The sequence below is a fragment of the Peromyscus eremicus genome, chromosome 20 (assembly GCF_949786415.1).
Source record: "Peromyscus eremicus chromosome 20, PerEre_H2_v1, whole genome shotgun sequence".
NCBI classification, from domain to species: domain Eukaryota; kingdom Metazoa; phylum Chordata; class Mammalia; order Rodentia; family Cricetidae; genus Peromyscus; species Peromyscus eremicus.
The window spans coordinates 29258155-29276660 of NC_081436.1; the positions used below are offsets into that span (position 1 = coordinate 29258155).

The following is an 18506-nucleotide window of genomic DNA, read 5'->3' on the forward strand; positions in this document are numbered from 1 at the left end:
TGTCCACATAATGTCCGCATGTATATATGTTACCACATACCATCTGTTCTCAGCTTTGCCTGTGAACATAAAGGGTATAGTTCTAAAATAATACCTTCTGGTACATTCAGTATGTGACAGATGAGACTGGATTCCCGTTTGTTTGGTTTGAGTCAGTTTTTCTTGAAGTTTAGTTTTGTATTTTTGCCCAATTGTTTCTGGATCTCCTTTTGGTGCACAACATACGAATATATCTATTTACTCTCTTCCTTGACCGTAAACATCCCACAACCCCTTACTCCACAGGTGTTTTCGTTTGTGATACACTTAGGCAGAGTCACTCTGTTAGTGCACAACACTGACGTGCTCTGATGGCCTAGAGCCAATAGCTACTTCCTGGCAGAGTGCAGAGAAGCTCTTGATTCTGGATTTGGTCTCATTGGACAGTGTCAGGACTACTGCATGTTTTCCAGGACATGTCAGTCATTTTGAGAGCCTAAATCATGACTTGGGAACAAACCCAGACTTCTAGAAGGGTTACTGGGTGTCATTAGCCTTTTATACAGTTCAGCTTATGGTGGGTATAGGTATTAATTCTGTGGACTCATTAGGCCCTCACAGTTTTTAATGTGGTAGAAGGAGAAAGGCTCACATGCCTTAGTAGGAGTCCAGAGGAAAGAAGCAGCCCCTAAGCCTCTGAGGCTGAGTCTTCAGTGTGGTCTGTAGGATAGATGGGTGAGGTTTGAGTACCACTTAATCATCAGACACTGAAATAAGTGTGCCCTGTAGAAAGGCTGCAGGAGAAGCTCAGGTACTGGTGACTGTGTTTGCCACATCCCCACAGTTGCCCAGACACAGGAGTGAGCTCAGACTTCCTCTTGGGCTAGAGAACATCATTCTGCTGTTTACCTCTGTGTATTATAGAAGAAGTCCTAGGCCCTACAGCTCTTAATATATCCTCATTCTTCAGGTTAGAGCCTCACTTTCTTTCAACAGTTGATCAGCATCAAAGCTCTGCATTTTACCTCACAGCCAGCCCCTCCTTTTTGACACCCTGCCCCCAAGAAAGAAAAAGTTGGCCAGTTTTTGTTGTTGTTGTTTTGAAACTAAATCTTACTTTGTAGGCCAGGCTGTCCTGAAGTTCTTGATGTTCCTACTGAGTCCCCTAAATCCTAGGATTATTGGTATGTGTGTTGCCTGAGTGGCTTGATTTTAGTGAGCACTGTTGTATTCTATTTTGCTTTATGTTCTATGTTCTTTTTCTATGGATTAACTCATGAAATCCCTCTAACAGACTGCTAAGATCATCTCTCTTAGTTACAGATGAGGGGACTAAAGCCCAAGATGTTACAAAATGTGCTGAAGTTATACATGTGAGCAAAAATAGAATCACTATGCAAACTTGGGTATCTGCCTCAAACTCCATTTTAATTTCTTAGGATTCTGCCTTTGCTTTATTCTCCTGGAGTGTCTAAGGAGGAATTGTGTTCCCTTCTCTGAGTTATGTTTTTCAGAAAAAAATTATCAGTAAAAATTTTGTGTCTACCAGATGACACTCAGACTCTATCAGCCTCTGCCTGGCTCAGCTGTTCATGCCATCCCTTAGTCTCAGCCTGCCTTTCTACTCTCGACTTTTTCCTCAACCATGTTGCTTCTCATTTACATTATGCTAGGGATTGTGGTCACTCTCTTCAGAGCTATTCCATTATCTTGTTCTGTCCTTCTTTACACAACAATCTTTCCATCCCTAAAAACTGATAGGCAGTACTTTGGTTGTTGACCATCCCTGCTCAGTTCCCAAACCCAGGCAGAGACAAGTGATCAGTGACAGAGCTGGTGTTTTTAGCCCTGTTGATCACACCATCTACTGCTTGCTCCTAGGCAAATTCAGGTTTGTAAATCCTGTCTTCACAGACTGTAAAGCAGAACCCACCTATCCTGGAGCCTGTGCACAGACTCCCTGGGAATGTTTTTGTTAATGTGATACCTAGCTGACAGTGCTGTGCTATAAGCAGATCCCAAGATTATTTCTTGACTTTACTGTTTGTTTTCCATGTGGAGTGAGATGCTGACTCTCTATACTAAAATCCTATTGTTGCTGGGCCTGTGGCCTTCCATTTCTGTTGCCACAGTGACCCTGCTTTGTGTAGGCCAGTGGAGTGGGTTGTGGTCTGTGTGCTCACTTTCCTGCTACACCCTTCTTCACTTACATGACACACCCTACCAGGTGGACTGAATGGACTGAATGCATTCAGCAGATGCTTGCTGTGTCAGGTGCCCTAGGTTAGACGTTCTCCAGCATCTTTGGGGGAGGGGGTTAACCTTTGGAATTTCAACTATTTCTATATATAAATGAGATTTACAGAGTTTCACAAAGATACCTACTAGAATAATATTTTTCCCTAGGCATATTATTCTTAGAATTAAGCAGTGTTTTTTTTTGTTTTTTTTTTTTTTAATTCTAATCATTGGTTTTTATGCCTTTTGTGAGCTCAGGTAGAAGAACATCAGCCCTGTCTATGAGACCAGTGTCCCAGGCTATCCTCAGGGATCTACAAGTATGCCCTGAGTGACTGTGGTCCTTGGTCTTGGCTTGCTGTTGGAACAGTGTTGATGTGAGGACATTCCCAGATCATAGAGTAAAGCTGATTTTAAGTGTTTTAAAGACTTAACTGTGTTTGGTGGGTTGTTGTTGTTGTTGTTGTTTTGTTTTTTGAATTTTCTAAGAATAAGCAGGCTCTTGATTGAACCCCCAAACCTCAAGTGTGAATAGAAGTCTGTGATGATTGCTGTTCTGTTACTCTGTGGCCCTCATGTGATATTTGGACCATGCAAAATCAGACTATAGATTACACTTTTTCTCTTTTATGTTTCTCTATGGAAATGGCTGCAGTAGTCTTTTTTATCTGGCAGAAGTATTTATTTATTTCTGTTGATCCTTCTGTACTACTTTGAAATGAGTTGTTTTTTTTTTAAGTCTTATTGCCCATGTAAAAAATTTGTAACATTATTTCATTACACATAATTATATAGGATTACTTTTAGGTATATTGAGTTAGTGTCTGAAACTTATTCTAACTACCAAGAAAACATTTAACAAAATAAATGTTTGTATCAGCCTGCTTCATTTCAGATCCTAGAACATTTCATATATGTTTGAGTGGTTTGTGATCTATACAGGTCTGAGAAGTGCCAGGCTGGGAGTCTGTAATCATCCCTGCATCTCTCTCCATGTCCACTCTTGTAGACTGGGTTTGTTGTTCATTGATTGCTGTGCTGCTGCTTAGCAAATTCAAGTACTTATTTACATGCTTAGGGAATTTAAGTGGCTTGGTCAGGTTCATGTAGCAGTGAGTAATAGAGTCTGCTGGAAGCCTAGACCTTGAACTCCAAGAACTCATTCTCTTTTCATTAGACACCATTCATTATTGCAGAATCTTGATGTGTACAGGGGAGTAATATTTTATCATGTGATTCCATTATAGAAATTCTTCCCATTTAGTAGGAATAATAAAGTACTGGCTTTTCTGTTCGATTTCAAAAGTCTGCCTTTTATTCAGTTTGAAAGAGCTACTTATGCCTAATTTTACCATCTAGTTTCCATTGTGACAGTGCCACGCTTTCCAAAGTTGTCTATTCTGCTGCCAAATGCTCCCCCCACACTTTGAGATAGGGTGTCATTCTGAAGCCTAGTCTGGATAGAATTTACTATATAGCGCAGCTTGGCTTAGAACTCACTGGGATCCTCCTACCTAAGCCTCTTACATGTTGGAATTACAAGGCATGTACCACCATGATTCTGAATGCTTGATTTAAAGACTATTCAGAATTTAAAGGTGTAGAGTGGAGGGCCCTTCCCTAACTGAGTATTGCTAATTAGTACATAAGCTCATTTGGGCTAAGCCTGGTGGCACATGCCTTTAATCCCAGTACTTGGGAGGCAAAGGCAGGTGGATCTCTGAGTTTAATGCAAGCCTGGTCTACAGAGTGAGTTCCAGGACAGCCAGGGCTACACAGACAACCCCTATCTCGAAAAAATGGAAACAAGCAAAAAAAGAAGTACAAGAAGTTTATTTGGGAGCCAGATGTGTTATACACATCTACAATCCCAGTTTCTCAGGGGGTTGAGGTAGGAGGATTACGAATTTGAGGCCAGCCTCTGCAAGAAGCTTAAGTGAGGCTGTATATTTGTTGTTTGTTTTAAGCTGGATATGTATCTTAGTAGTAGAACACTTACCTGGCATGTACAAGGCCTTATGTTCAATCCTAGGTACTACCGGAGAAAAGTTCATTGTTGTAAATTATGTGCTGCCTGCTGGCTTGCTCATGTTTATGTTCACTTGTAAAGCAGGTTATAGGCCACCTATGAAGTGCTATGTATGAGAGACCTTGTCACCAAAAATAAATAAATGGATGGATGGAAGGGAGGGAGGGATGGAGGGAGGGGGAAACAGAGGGGGGGTATTGATCAGTGCGTTGGGGCCTAGCTACTCTCAAACATGTCCTCTGTAATGTTCTCTGTGAATGGCTCACCTGATGTTGGAAGCTTTTGACATGCATACTTGGCCACAAAGGGACAACATGTAAATTTTATTGTCACTCCTTCCTTTATTTGGTTTGAATACTTTACATTACAAACTCAGGGAATTTTCCTGCTTGAGAGATAGGAAAACAGCTTTTCATACATTTCCCAGTTTGATTTGTTGTTTTTAGAGACAGGGTTTCACTATGTAGTTCTGGCTGTCCTGGAGCTCACTATGTAAACCAAGCTGACCTTGAACTCAGATACCCTCCTAACTGTCTCCAGAGTGCTAGGATTGAAAGCACGCACCACCACACCCTGGCTGTGATAGTTTCAGTTGTCAGCTTGACACAATGTGGAATCACCTGGAAAGAAAGTCTTAAAGAAGGCCTGTGGAAAACTTCTGAATTATGTTCGTTGAAGTGCCCATTGTGGGCAGCAACATTTCCTAGATTTGAGTCTTGAATGGACAGAAATGGAGAAAGGGAGCTAAGCAGTATGAGCATATACAAATTTGTTGTATCTTTGCTCTTGACTGTGGATAAAAGTATTGCTTCAAATAGTTCCTGCCTTGACTTCCTACAGTGATGAACTGTAACCTGGAATTGTAAGATGAAATAACCCTCTTCCCCTAAATTGCCTTTTATAGGGATATTTTATCCCAACAACAGAAATGGAACTAGGACAGTATAACATCCCATCCAAACTCTTCCTTTCTCCAACCTCTTGAGAACTCAGTACATCTTGGCTGCTAGATGCCTCACGGGCTGGCCACTCTTCACGCCAAGGACGTAATGCTGAGTCTTTGGGTTACTTGCTGTCAGTCTTTGTACCTCCCCTGTGGGATCTGTGTCCTTTTATGGCTTATAGTTATAAGTTAAACTTTTTATAGTTAAACTTGTGCCTCTTTACTGTTCCCTCCCTTTTTCTCTCCTTCCCTCCCTCCCCCCCTCTTTTTTTTGGGTGTGTGTGTGTATTGTTTTTGGAGACAGGGTTTCTCTGTGTGATAGGCCTGGCTGTCCTGGAACTCACTCTGTAGATCAGGCTGGCCTACCTCAGCCTCACAGAGATCCACCTACCTCTGCCTCCCAAGTGCTGGGATACCATGTGACCTGGCCTCTGCTGTTCTCTTAAGCCCAAATTCAGTGTGTGGCCTGCCTGTTTACCACCTGCTCTTGGAAATTCAATGAGCACCTCATGCCTAGCACATTGGAGTTGAATCCTGGGCCTCCACAATTCCCTAAGTGACTTCCCTCTTTCTACTGGCCCTCTGCCTCTCCTTCCAGTTCAGTGCATTGCAGATCCTAAGTGTCTCCACCTCCCATACTTCCCCTGTTCACTGCCTCATTCTCCTGGATTGTTGCTGTTCTGCCTGCTCCCATTGTCTGCTCCCAGGTCGCCTGTTAAAGTGAGATAGCTGTGGTATAGTCCTTACCGCCATTCCTTACCTTCTTTACGTCACTCAGAGTAAAAGACAGCGCCTGAGCATTAGCTATCAGAGCTACACTCTGTGCTCACTAACTGCCATCTCTCACATCCTCGGAAGTCTTTGTCAGCTTGTTCTGTCTTACTCTTCATTGTTCCTTGCCAGTGTCCTCTTGGTCTCTGCAGAGATGTGGCCTGAATGTCTGCTCTTCCCTGCCTGTGCCTGCTGCTACGGGCATGCCCACTTCCTGTTCTTTTGGATGTCTTTGCAAACTGATAGCGCTATTGAAAGTTTCAGATCTACACAAACATGCCCCCATATCACTTCTGCTGTGTTTGCCCTCATGGTGCTTGTGTGCATATTGGTAGTTTACTTATCTTTCCCTGTATAAAGACCCAAGTCCAGAACTCTATTTTGCTTAACACTATCTCCTACATAGTGTGCCTTACTCATGGCAGATGTTCAAAATATGTAACAAAAATTATTATCATCCATAAATTAAGAAGCCTTAAAACCCTCTGTTTTTATGAAGCAGGTTAGTCTCCGTATTACTCAAGGAACACATTTTAAAAGCTGCTTGTTTTAAGTCAAGATAAACAATATTACCTGTTTAGAAATAAAGTAAGAGAGAACTAAGAACAGCTAGACATGGGTAGTGGTCACTGTGCCAGCTGGCCAGCACCTCTTCCCTCAGCTCTTCACTGGAGGGAGCTTTGGCTTCTCTCCAAGAAGTGGAAATTATCAGTGTTAGAGTAGTGGAGCTGGTGTCTGAATTCAGACTGCCAAAGCTTCTTATGTTTCTCATTTTCACCATACATTCTTAGAGAATGGTTCTAAGAATTGTGCATTGAACACTTAGGTATTTTTACTCAAATCTAGTTTATTTCATGTTAGTTTTGTTTGTTTGTTTTTTATATTTTGCTTTATTTTGTTTTTTGGCATAGCATCCTATATAGCCCAGACAGGCCTTCAAGTCCTGGTCCTTCTGCCTCCAGTGCCTCCACCTCCAAAGCTGTGGGATAAGCATGCACCTCCATACCTGGCTTCAGACTTCATCTTATGAAGTCAGAGCATAATTCTTAAAACCAGGGAGTTAATACTGACAGATATTATCATCCACAGTCCATACTATTTCATTGCAGTAATGTCCTGCATAGCTCTTCGATTCTGATCCTCCCCATCCCACCTCAGTCCATAATCCATCCAACATTAAATGGAGCATTTTATTGTCTGGCTAGAGCCATCATGTAGGAAGTCCAGAAACTGAGAGTGGCTTTTCAGATCAAGCTTTGAGATGAAGTAGTCACTGTCACTGAAAAATACTGCTAATTTGTACATTTCAGTTCTTCTCACTTCTCTTCTTCATGTGTGGATACTGAGATTATTGCTTTCTGGACGACCAAACTATCTTGACCTTCGTTCTCCATGGGCCCACACTTCAAGTCAAGACTGTTACTGACGGCACCCTGTGCCTCTGTATACTGTCATACTGTGGCTGATACTTTGGTTTTTAATGTTTCGAGACAGGGTTTGTCCGTGTAGTTTTGGAGCCTGTCCTGGATCTCACACTGTAGACCAGGCTGGCCTCGAACTCACAGAGATCCACCTGGCTCTGCCTCCCGAGTGCTGGGATCACAGGAGTGCACCACCCCCGCCAGGCTGTCTGATACATCTTAAAGGCTCAGTCTGATGTGTGTGCTCTACTACTATTGCTATACTGTAGCTACTCTGTGTCCTCACTGCTTTACATAGAGGGTGAGTTCCTCTAGTAAATTTTAAGCACTGGGATGGGCAAATGAATGAATGTATGATGCATCTTTGTGGCTTCTGTAGTTGGATATCCTCATCCCCAGTTTATGCTAAGATACTCTAAATCATGAGTACCGTAATTGTTCATAAAGCTCTTACAGTTTTCTAAGATTTCTTTCTTTATGGACAAATGTTAAATGTTCACATACACATAGACTGTTCTTGATCCTTAAGTTAATACCAGTCTTTGTTTTTTGTTACTGTCTTTTTTTTTTTTTTTTTTTTTCCTTCCTTTGTTTTAGTTGTGTTATTTGTTACTTGACTGGCCTGGAAGAACTCCTAGCTGTTCATTGTTTGTTCTTTCTGTATCTAGTGTTAATCTTTAGTAGAAACAAATAATTCTTTTTAAACTACAAGTCAATGATAGTAAAAAATAAAGTATACCAATGGTCCAATAAAAGCATTTCAATTTTGTATTTGTTCTTATAGATATAGTTTTAAAATTAACTGGTTGGGTTTTTTTTTTGTATTGAAATAATTTGTTTCTGTTTTTCTCTTTCTTCTCTTGCCTCTTTGTAAAGGAGTCAATCACTGCCAACATAAAGTTAAGAAAGCTAGGCGCTTTCTCCCTTTGGTCTTCTGTTCCCTTGAACCTCCTCCAACCGGTACTGCACTGCACTTGCACAGGCTTTCCTGTCAGCCAAGGCACCTCCCCAAACTAACTTTAGCTAGATGCTTCTAGATTGTCCCAAGCAGTTCATAGCCATACTGAATATCAGTGTATGTGCTGTTCACTGTCCAGAAATGATAACTTGGGGGGCAGGTTTTGTGTCTTGTAATTGACACAGTTTGGGCCACTGTCTTTACTTAGATGATCTTTTGTTGCCCATTTGCTGACTTTTAAATGCATGACAGGGCAAGAAGTAGCTTCTTGGTGGCATTTCTGTTGTCTTGTTTTCCTACAAGGGTTGTCAAGACCTGTTTCTGGCCTTGTGAATTTTCTAATGTAGCATTTGGGACATGGTCCATATAAGCTCTGGGTGTCTGCATTCTGTATTCTGGGAGGCAGATGTTCAGGAATGCAGCATAGATAAGGCACTGCCTTTGCCATCTGGAGGGTTTCTAGTAAAGCAGTGATTTTGTTGTTGTTGTAATTATTAAAACTATTTTTTTTAAAATGTCTGAAAATTAGTAGTTTTGTATGAATTCAAATGGGAGGCTGAATTGTTATCAGAGCCTTGAGAACTACACTTGCCCTTCATGGTAATGTGGACATGGCCTGCATCTATCATGGAGATTTAAATCTATCACCTCATTGAGAGATGAGTCACAGGCTTATCTCCTGGTGACCCTTTTATTTACACGATAATGATGAGATTCTTGTCACTTGTATCTAAAAGATGCAAATGGTCCTTAAGGAAAGTAGAAGCTTGTTTAGCATTTAACAATGAAAGGCAGTCAAATTACTTTTGCCTAGTGTGGTAGAAAGTAATTAAGCTTTGCTGTTCTCCTGTGTAACTGTGTACAATCTGTTGGCAGCTTAAAATTTGGCTTAATGGTTTTCAACTCCAGTAAACATACTAGTACAATTTTTGTTATCTTGTGAATGAACCTTGGGATGAGTTTGTTATTTTCTTAAGCTTTGATTTATTTGTCATTTTAATAGTGTGTTTCCTTCTCTTCTCTCTTTCCTTCCTGTCTCTCCTGCCCTCTGTTCCCTATTTCTCCTTTCTTTGCATGCCACCTGGATCTGCAGATGAAATTAGTGGGGACGGTAATATTTATTTTCACATTTGTGTTACTGCTGTGAGATAATCATGTAGTGCATGTATAAAACTTAATTATAAGTGAGGTATTCAAAAGGAAAGAGTGATCTTTAACAATTGTTCAACAGAGATAATTAGGGAAATATTAGCAATAGTAATTATTACTGTTTTCTCCGCATTTGATGATATTTTAAAATTACATTTAGTGTCAGAGTGATATTTTAAAATTACATTTAGTGTCAAGATTCTCGTGCTCCTGCACAAAAAGTGGTATATTTATTCCAGAAGATTAAGTTTTATAAGCTAAAATAGAGGGAAATTTGTAGTTTTCCTATTGTTGAATGACAGAATACCTTCAGTGGAGATTTTTACTCCTATGTGTTTTGAGATGGAGATGTAAACCTACAGAGAGTAAGCGAACAGTCTTCCGAGAGTTTGTAACTAGCATAATTCCAGAAAAGAGTATGTTCCTTATAGACTTTGAAGCCATTGTGGAGCTTCACTTCTGGGTGCTCTATGATAGTCAGGTACTAGCACCTGCTTGCTACTCTTGAGTGTTTCCTGTGGTTTTAGACTACCTGCCAGCCCTCCTGTGCCTTATCAGCCCACACACTTCAAAGATGGAGACATTAACCAGCAGAGAGAGACCAGAGTTGGGCCTTGGGCTCCATTGGCCTTCTCCACCTTCCCATTCTGTCACAAGCTTGCCTACCCTGCCTCCCCAGGAGAAAAGGCCCTAGTAGTCATTGTGAGGATTATTGCTAGGCACAGATGCAGACAACTATATAGATAAGCAGTGGTTACCAAGATGGGTGCATTGCAAGCATTTATGTGTACTTTCCTCATACTTAAATTTCCTGGTACTGAGTTAGCCAGAGCAAAGCTATACCCCATCTTACAGGGAGTAGCAGAGTTGTGGTCTTGGCTGACATCTATAAGATACTAAGGCCCACCTGTTCTAGTACTGCCACTTGAGGTAACAATGTTTCTATGCCTTTAATAGTTGAGGGAAATTTTTCAAAAGAAAACTAGCACTTATGATATCAGAATTACATGAAACTCAAACTAGAGTGTGTCCATAATTAAAGTTCTTTTAGAACACAGCCTCTCCTATTTGTTGGCATGGTACCTGTCTGCCCAAGGTGTGGTTTGAACAGCAAAGCCAAGTCCTTGCCACAGGAGTACAGTTGTAAAACACTTCTTTCCTGGCTTCTTACAGAAAAGGTATTCCACTTCTTGGTCTAGGTCACGTAGTTGGTTAAGATTTTGAGTAAAGTGGCCTTGTGGCTCCAAGAAAAAGACCTCTTTGCACTGTTATATGGTTTCTTTGGAGTTCGTGACATGTGTGTTGACGTGGCAGAATGAGAGCCTGAGGTTGATTAGTCCTCCCAAATTACCTAAATAAACCAGCCCTGTGGCAATGTTAGTACATGGCTCAGCATACACACACACACACACACACACACACACACACACACACACACACACACACACACGAGAACCACTTCCCAAGGGCTAGGGGCAGCAGGAAAGCCAGTCAAGAGAACAGGTGTTGGAGTTTTGGGTGTCTGCTTGCTCCAGCAGACATGTCTACTGGGGCTTAGGAAGAGATAGGGAGAGAGCTGTATGTCCTGCCCCACACACCAGGAGTCAGTTTCAGTTCTGCAGACCCAAGGACAGTATCCATGCTGCACCACTGCATCCCTTATAAATACCAGGCAAGCCTAGTCGTGCAGCTCCAGGGGCATATGTGCCAGGGTGTGAGCCTGTGATGTCACTGATGAATATTGGCAGTTTCAGTAGTGGCTTTGTCTCCTTTTACTGGGCTGTCACATGAGAACTTGTCTCTCATTTTCTGAGCTATGACCTTCCCATTCATATTGTGATACTGAAACATATAAATTACAATAAATGCCCAAATTTAGAAGTTTCTCTTTTTACAATATTTATTTTTCAAAATTATTTTATTTCATCTTATTTTTGAGATAGGGGCTTGTCTGGGCCATACTGGTGTCCTACTTGCTTTGTAACCACAGATAACATGAACATTGAATTTCTAATCCTTCTGCCTTCATCTTCTGAATGCTGGAGTTGTGGGTGTGTGCCACTGCCCAGTTTCATGTAGTGCTGGGAACTAAACTTGTGTCCTTACGTATGCTAGGTATACCAACTGAGCTACATTCGCAGCCCTCTCTATTTTTATTTATTTGAAACAAGAGCTTGCTGTGTTGCCCATGTTGACCTCAAACTCCTGGACCCAGTGATCCTCTCACCTCAGCCTCATGCATAGCTAGGATGACAAGTGTATGTACCTGACTTGTGAACCTTGAACTTACGGGCTGATGATCCCAAAATTGTCTGCCAGTTCACAGGTCTGATGAATTTGAGTGTCCCTGGAGCAGAATTGTGCCCCCAAATAGGTATTTTAATAGCCTTAAAGCAGAGGTTTGTCTGATCTCACAAGTATAGTTCCAGACACTTTTGTTGTTGTTTTTATCTTGTCCTTTTGAAACAAGGTCTCTGTTTTATGTGGCTCTGATTGTCCTGGAACTCACTTTGTAGACCAAGATCTACCACCCTTTTCCCAAATGCTGAAATTAGAGGTGTATGCCACCACACCTGGCTCCAAACATTTTGAAAGACAATAAAAGCTGATGTAGGAGAGCCATGCTGAGACCCACTCTTCCCCCTCAGTTTGTGTGTATGAACAAGGGTTCTGCTGAAGGCTGGTAGTGCATGACTACTCACATACTGTCCAACGTTTGTCAGCTCAGGCACCTTGTCCTAATCACCTCCAGTGGAGAATATGGATCCAGCCCCCCCCCCTTTTCTTTTCTTAATTTGGTGCCCAGATCTCCAAACCTTTCTTTTTTTTTTTTTTCCCCCTTCCTTTGTTATTCTTGTATTGCCGTTATTTTGGCTGGGGGGGGGGTGGCGGCAGGGGAAGGGCATTTTCTGATTGGCCTCCACAGCTGCCCAGGGATCTTGAACATGTAAATCACCTGTGTTACCAGTATCCTACTTGTCCCACAATTCCTAAAGATACAGACTTTCCCTGGTTTCTGTTCCTTCCACAGTATGCTCTGTGTGAATCAGTCCATAAAGCAACACACAGCTCTCATAAGTCCCCACAGATTTTATGTAGAACTCAAATAACTTTCTGGGGAATTTATAAATACTTTTTGTTTTGGGGGTTTTGAGATAAGGACTCACTCAAATATAATATAATATAATATAAATGACTCAAGTCATTTCCGTTTCTTCTCTGTGAATTGTTTCAAGGTTGACATCTCCTGGGGTTTTATGAGCTTGTTTTGGAGGCACTTGAGTTGAATGAGGACTGACTGAAATGGTCTGCAGACAAGAACTCCTTGCCTTCAGGTCCTTAGGTAGCCCTCGTGAACAACAGCATCAGGAGTGCCTGCCATTTCTCAATGCCTGGACCATCATCTCCTGTCATAACCCCATGGGTGCAATGCTGCTCTCTTGTACATATGAATGCATGGCTGTGGCATAGGCAGGGAAACCAGTAGGTACAGAATGTTCTGCTGCATGCTGTCTGTGCTTTCCTGAAGAAGTTTCCCAGGTCCTGGGTAAACACTGTCCTCACTGTGTTGCCACCATGCCTTCATCCTCATTGCGTAGCACATAGTTCCCGAGCACCTGCTCTGTGCCTGGCGTTCACTGTGCTAGATGCTGAGGACACTGAGGAGAAAAGGACACATGGGGACACTGCTCCAGTAGACCCTACTCTGCATAGGTGTGCAGATCAGTGTTGAAGAAGAAAACCAATGAGGTAGTTAAAGGACAGCATTAGGGAATTAAGAACAAGGAATAGGGATAATTAATTTGAGGAAAATTTTGAAGCAAGGCATGGTAGCAGAAGCCAAAACTGGCTGTGAGCCCATGTGAGCTTTAGGATATAGTAAGACTTAGTTGAGGTCATTGCTGTTGGTGTCATCTTCTGTTTCACATCCTTCATTCAGACAGTAGACTCCAGTTGCCTGAGAGGATTGACTTTGGGATGAGCTTGCTGTGGTCTTCTGCTACCCAGGAAGTTGAACTGCAGTGGCCTTGGTTCATTCAGTTTATAGGGCGATGTGGTGATTAAGTTTTGAGTGAAAAGAAAGCAATTGGCAGAGACCAGACTGAGTGGTGTATTGCTTCCAAAGTCTCAGCTATTGGAGTGGACTCCAATTATTGTTAGAGATGCCTGAGTAGCTCCCTCCACCCTTTTGTTTTTTTCTTTTATAGGCTGTCTTACACAAACGCCAAGTGGCAGGCCTGCAGGGTGCCAAGTCTCTGAGAACCTATTAAGGGAGGCAAGAGGAGGTGACATTTCAGATTCATTAAAACTTTGTTTTAGGGTCTGTATAGATGGCTCAGAGAATAACACTGGCTGCTCTTCCAGAGGACAGCTTCGATTCCCAGCACCTACATGTGGCTCACAATCATTTGTAACTGCAACTCCAGGATCTGATGCCCTTTTCTGACCTCTGTGGGCACCAGGCAGACATACACATAACATTTGTAAAAATTAAGCTGGGCTGTGGTGGCGCATGCCTTTAATCCTAGCATTCTTGAGGCAGAGGCAGGTAGAGCTCTGTAAGTTTGATGCCAGCCTGGTCTAGAGAGCAAGTTTCAGGACAGCCAAGGCTACACAGAGAAACCCTGTCTCAAAATAAACAAACAAATAAATAGTGAATTTTTTTTAGGAAAAGCTGAGTGTGGTGGTGCACGCCCTTAATTCCAGCAGAGGCAGGTGGATCTACATGAGTTTGAGGCCAGCCTGGTCTACAAAGCGAGATCCAGTACAGCTAGGGCTACACAGAAAATCCCTGTCTCAGAAAGCCAAACAAAACAAAAACTTTGTCTTTAATTCTATACACACAATGCTTATAAACATATGAAAATAGTATATTCACCTGGCATCTAGGACTTAGGAGAGTTGATTTTTTGATGGTGTTTTTTTTCCCCCAGCTAGACGTTTTTTTCTTTTCTTTTTTTTTAATTTTTAATCCCTTTTGGTGCTTACTATACTAAACTGAATTTAAAAAACTGCATTCTTCCCTTTAGAGCAGTGGTTCTCAGTCTTCCAAATGCTGCAACCCTTTAATACAGTTCCTCATGTTTTGGTGACTCCAACCATAAAATTATTTCGTTGCTACTTCATAATGTAATTTTGTTACTGTTATGAATTGTAATATAAATATCTGATATGCAACCCCTTGAGAACCACTGCTTTAGAGGTTTGGTGGCAGTGATTATCCTGTTGTAGTGCATGCAGTGGCTAATGTCCTCACCACTGGAAAGAATGTGCTTTCTGGAGTTCCCTTGACTACTTTTGATCTCAATGGGGCACAAGAGTAGTGCACTTGTAGCCCCTGGGGTTCGGGGTAGGTGTCAAGCCAGCTCTCTGAGAGCTTTATCAGCAGCTTGGCAGATCCACTCAACTGCCTTCACAGCACTGGTGTTGCTCAGCAGTGGCAGTTTTCTCCACGTGAGTGTTCTTTTAACTTTTAACCCAGTATTATCATAGTGGGTTAAGTTGCTGCGTTTATCAAAAGGAATTAGTGAAAGTATGAGCTTATCCACCTTATCTAAAAATTAACTTAGTTTAGTATGCTGTTTGTTTATTCTTATTCTTTTTATCAGATCTTTTGCCTGGGTAAAAAGGCACCAAAAGATAAATTGCTAGAATGTGTGTTTTTTAACCCAGAATAAATGCGATAAATCAGCCCAGTATAGTCTCCTCAGAAATTGGATCACTGTATGTTCTCTGAGGAGAAGCTCATAGTTGTCTTGTAGGATAAATGGAGCAAACTGGACTTTGAAGACACCTGTCTCACTTGTGAACTCCCATCAGGCCACAGCGTGGTTCAGATGTGCATTTGGTGCAGTCGAGGGAGAGCTCTAGGCTAAACAGACATCTCCTTTGAATTCTGTAGTGCTTAATTCACATCTTCCCGGTTTTCATAAGAACTATTAGCCTGTTTGCCTTCTGATAAACAAGTGTGTGTGATGATATAAACAAGTGTATATGATGACATATTTGGCTACAATGACCCTTTTCTTTTCATAATTACATGTGAGCAAAATCTGAATCCTAGTATTCTGAGGAGAACATTTGCACAGTGTGGGTTTGGGGCACAGAATCCTGCTGTTTGAAATTATGTTGAAGGCCAAGTGGTCAAGCATTTGAATTCGCCCAACCTCTCTGTTTTCTTCCAGAGACAGATGACTATGCCGAGATCATCGATGAGGAAGATACATACACCATGCCCTCGAGTGAGTAGGCTGCTTCTCACAATGAGAAGCTTTAGAGCACATCTTTCATCTGAGCACCTAACAGAAATGTTCTTTCAACTTTTAGGTAGAAGTCTGTATGCCTAGGTTAAAGTCAGAAGCCTGGGGGCTGGAGAGATGGCTCAGTGATTATAGCACTTTCTGCTTTTCCAGAGGACCTGGGTTCAATTCCCAACACCCACATGGCAGCTTACAACTGTCTGTAACTCTAGTTCCAGGGGATCTGGCATCCTCACATAGACATAAATGCAGGCAAAACACCAATGCACATAGAATAAAAATATATAAATTATTTTTTTTAAAGTCAGAAGCCTAAATGTAGATACCAGAAATAATTTCATTCAATTAATTGTAGAATTTTTGTGATCCCATTTTCTGGTTCTATGATAATATAGCCTTCATTGATTATTTTGCCTTTATGGAAAATGAGTATTATTATGCTGACATTGAGTGGTGTATTATTCTAAGTTCAAAAGTGTGTTTGTACGCATTGAGTGGCTTGCTTTTCTCCTTCCAATTTTCCTTATTGCCATTCACTAGTGGATACTAGCCCTCATCCAAGCAGCACACTGGGAGGAGCTTGCAGACAGCAGGACAGCACAGCACAGAACCCTTGATGACCTATTCCAGCTTGGAAATACCAACATACTCTTTTTCCCAGTGACTGTGCACCTTATTGGTGGAGGCAAATCTGCATACCCCAGACCCTGCCTGAGAGTATATTTTCCCTATGTCTTGAATTGGATAAGTCCTTGAATTTTCACTTTAGTGTACAAATCAATGATTAATTAATTAAATTCCACATCTAGGCCTTAAAAATTAACTTGAAGTCCAAATGACCTGATTTCATGTATTTCAGAAGAAGTAGATTCTATACTCTTGTGGAATATTTTTAAAGTGTTCTCCTTGGGATTTTCTGTATGCAATCAGGAGACATTACCAAAATAAAGAGAAAACAGGCAGGCCTCTGAGGCTTGTTCTTCCCTGCGCATGTCTACCTGCCTTTCAAGAGTCCCTTTAACATCTGGGCAGGAGCTGAGATGCGGTACATAGATTTGGGTTGCCAATAGCAACTTGGAAAATCAGTTCAACTTGGGTTTGCCATTTTGACTAGCCTTTAGTCATTTCTTCAGAGAATCTACATTTGTGTTTTTGTTACTTACAATAGATTAGGAAATGCAAACATCTCTTATCCAGAATTTATGATTTACAGATTTAAATGCCTTTGAGTTGTTATATGTGTTTTGTTCCTTTTTTATTCATCGTGCTTAAAATAATTAAGTAAATACTATTGAAATGTACTCTCCAAGTTTGTTGTTGTTAACCTAATTGCTATTAGCAATTTCTAAGGTCTTCCACTTTTTTTTCCTCTCTTAATTGCAATACAGAAAGCTATGGAATAGATGAAGGTAACAGGATCCTTTGACATAACTGCATTTGCTTGCAATTGCCACCATGGAGTGATGCGGGTGTTTCCGTTTCAGTTAATATGTTTTCAAACTTGTCATTGGTTTACTCATACTGTTAAATCGGTGGAATTATTAGCTAAATCGATTTTAAAGAGGAAGGAAAACAGCTGTCTAAAACTTGGGTGATCTGTCGGATTTAGTTGTCTGACCCAGGAGTCTGTTGGCTGTTGTGTTGGTGATGCCACAGTTGGAACACATGCAGGGTGGCATGGGGTGATTCTCATGCTTAAAGCAGCCCAAGACTGAGTAACTAATCCAACTGAGTTTGGTTTTTCTGTGTTCCTAGCAGATTTTATTTCCATGTGCCTCACCAGCCTACTAAATAACTCAGTATAACTCATGATTTTGGAACACATACTCTCAAACATTTGTGCTGGTATATTCAATTCAAAGTCATCTAATTTTGAAATTAGTTTCTAGAAACTGCCTCTTTAAACTCTTTTAGCTCCATAAATAATCTAGAGATAGGATCATAATGAAGTGGAAAACTCTTAAACTTTAAAGATGTAGTTTACTCGTAACAGTTTAATATTACTTGAATACTTAAAGTTTCAGTTATTTAAAAATAATTGCTTTAAATAATTTTTATAGCCTTCATATATTAATACCTAAACCAATAGCAATTATTAATTAAGCATATAATGCAGTATTTAGAGCAATTATTTAGAAAATTATATGATACCAAATAAATCATAGATTCCTAAGCCCGTTAAGGGCTAAAAAAACCCTACCTTCAGCCAAACTCATTGTTTAGTAGTTATGCTAATACCATAACTGATTGCTGATAGTCTTCAAGATAATGTTTAAGAGAGTTCTACTCTTTCAAACTTTTTTTTTAATGTTGATATTTTGCAAATGAAAAAGTATTCATGAATAATAATTAGATAAATGTATGTATCCTGCTGTACCCACATTTGGAATTCTGTGCCAGTTTATCTATGTGTGGATCCTGTTTTGCAGCCAGGGATTATGAGATTCAGAGGGAAAGAATAGAACTTGGACGCTGTATTGGAGAAGGTCAGTTTGGAGATGTACATCAAGGCGTGTACCTGAGCCCAGTAAGTCCTTATGACTATCAGAAATCAAGACTGATTTTTGTTTACGTGTATAAAGCTAGTGTTTACCACAGTTAGTTTTAGAACTCTTTGTTCACCTAAACAACTTAATTCCCATCAGCAGATACAGTTCATGCTACACATCCCTCCCTAGCCTCTGGCAGCCTTGTGGCAGCCTCTTGTTTCCTTTCTGCTTCTCGGTTGCCTCTCAGTTTCCCTGTTGAGGGAACCGTT

At 41.0% G+C, this 18506-nt stretch overlaps 1 protein-coding gene across 1 annotated transcript in view; it reads left to right on the forward strand.

Moving 5' to 3' along the window:
* The window catches only part of Ptk2 (protein tyrosine kinase 2), a 226562-nt gene that overhangs the window by 135060 nt on the left and 72996 nt on the right, over positions 1–18506 (forward strand). The window contains exons 15-17 of the mRNA XM_059247674.1: positions 15674–15730; positions 17137–17157; positions 18178–18275. Of these exons, the coding sequence (XP_059103657.1) occupies positions 15674–15730; positions 17137–17157; positions 18178–18275 (176 nt within the window). The remainder of the gene's footprint in view (positions 1–15673; positions 15731–17136; positions 17158–18177; positions 18276–18506) is intronic.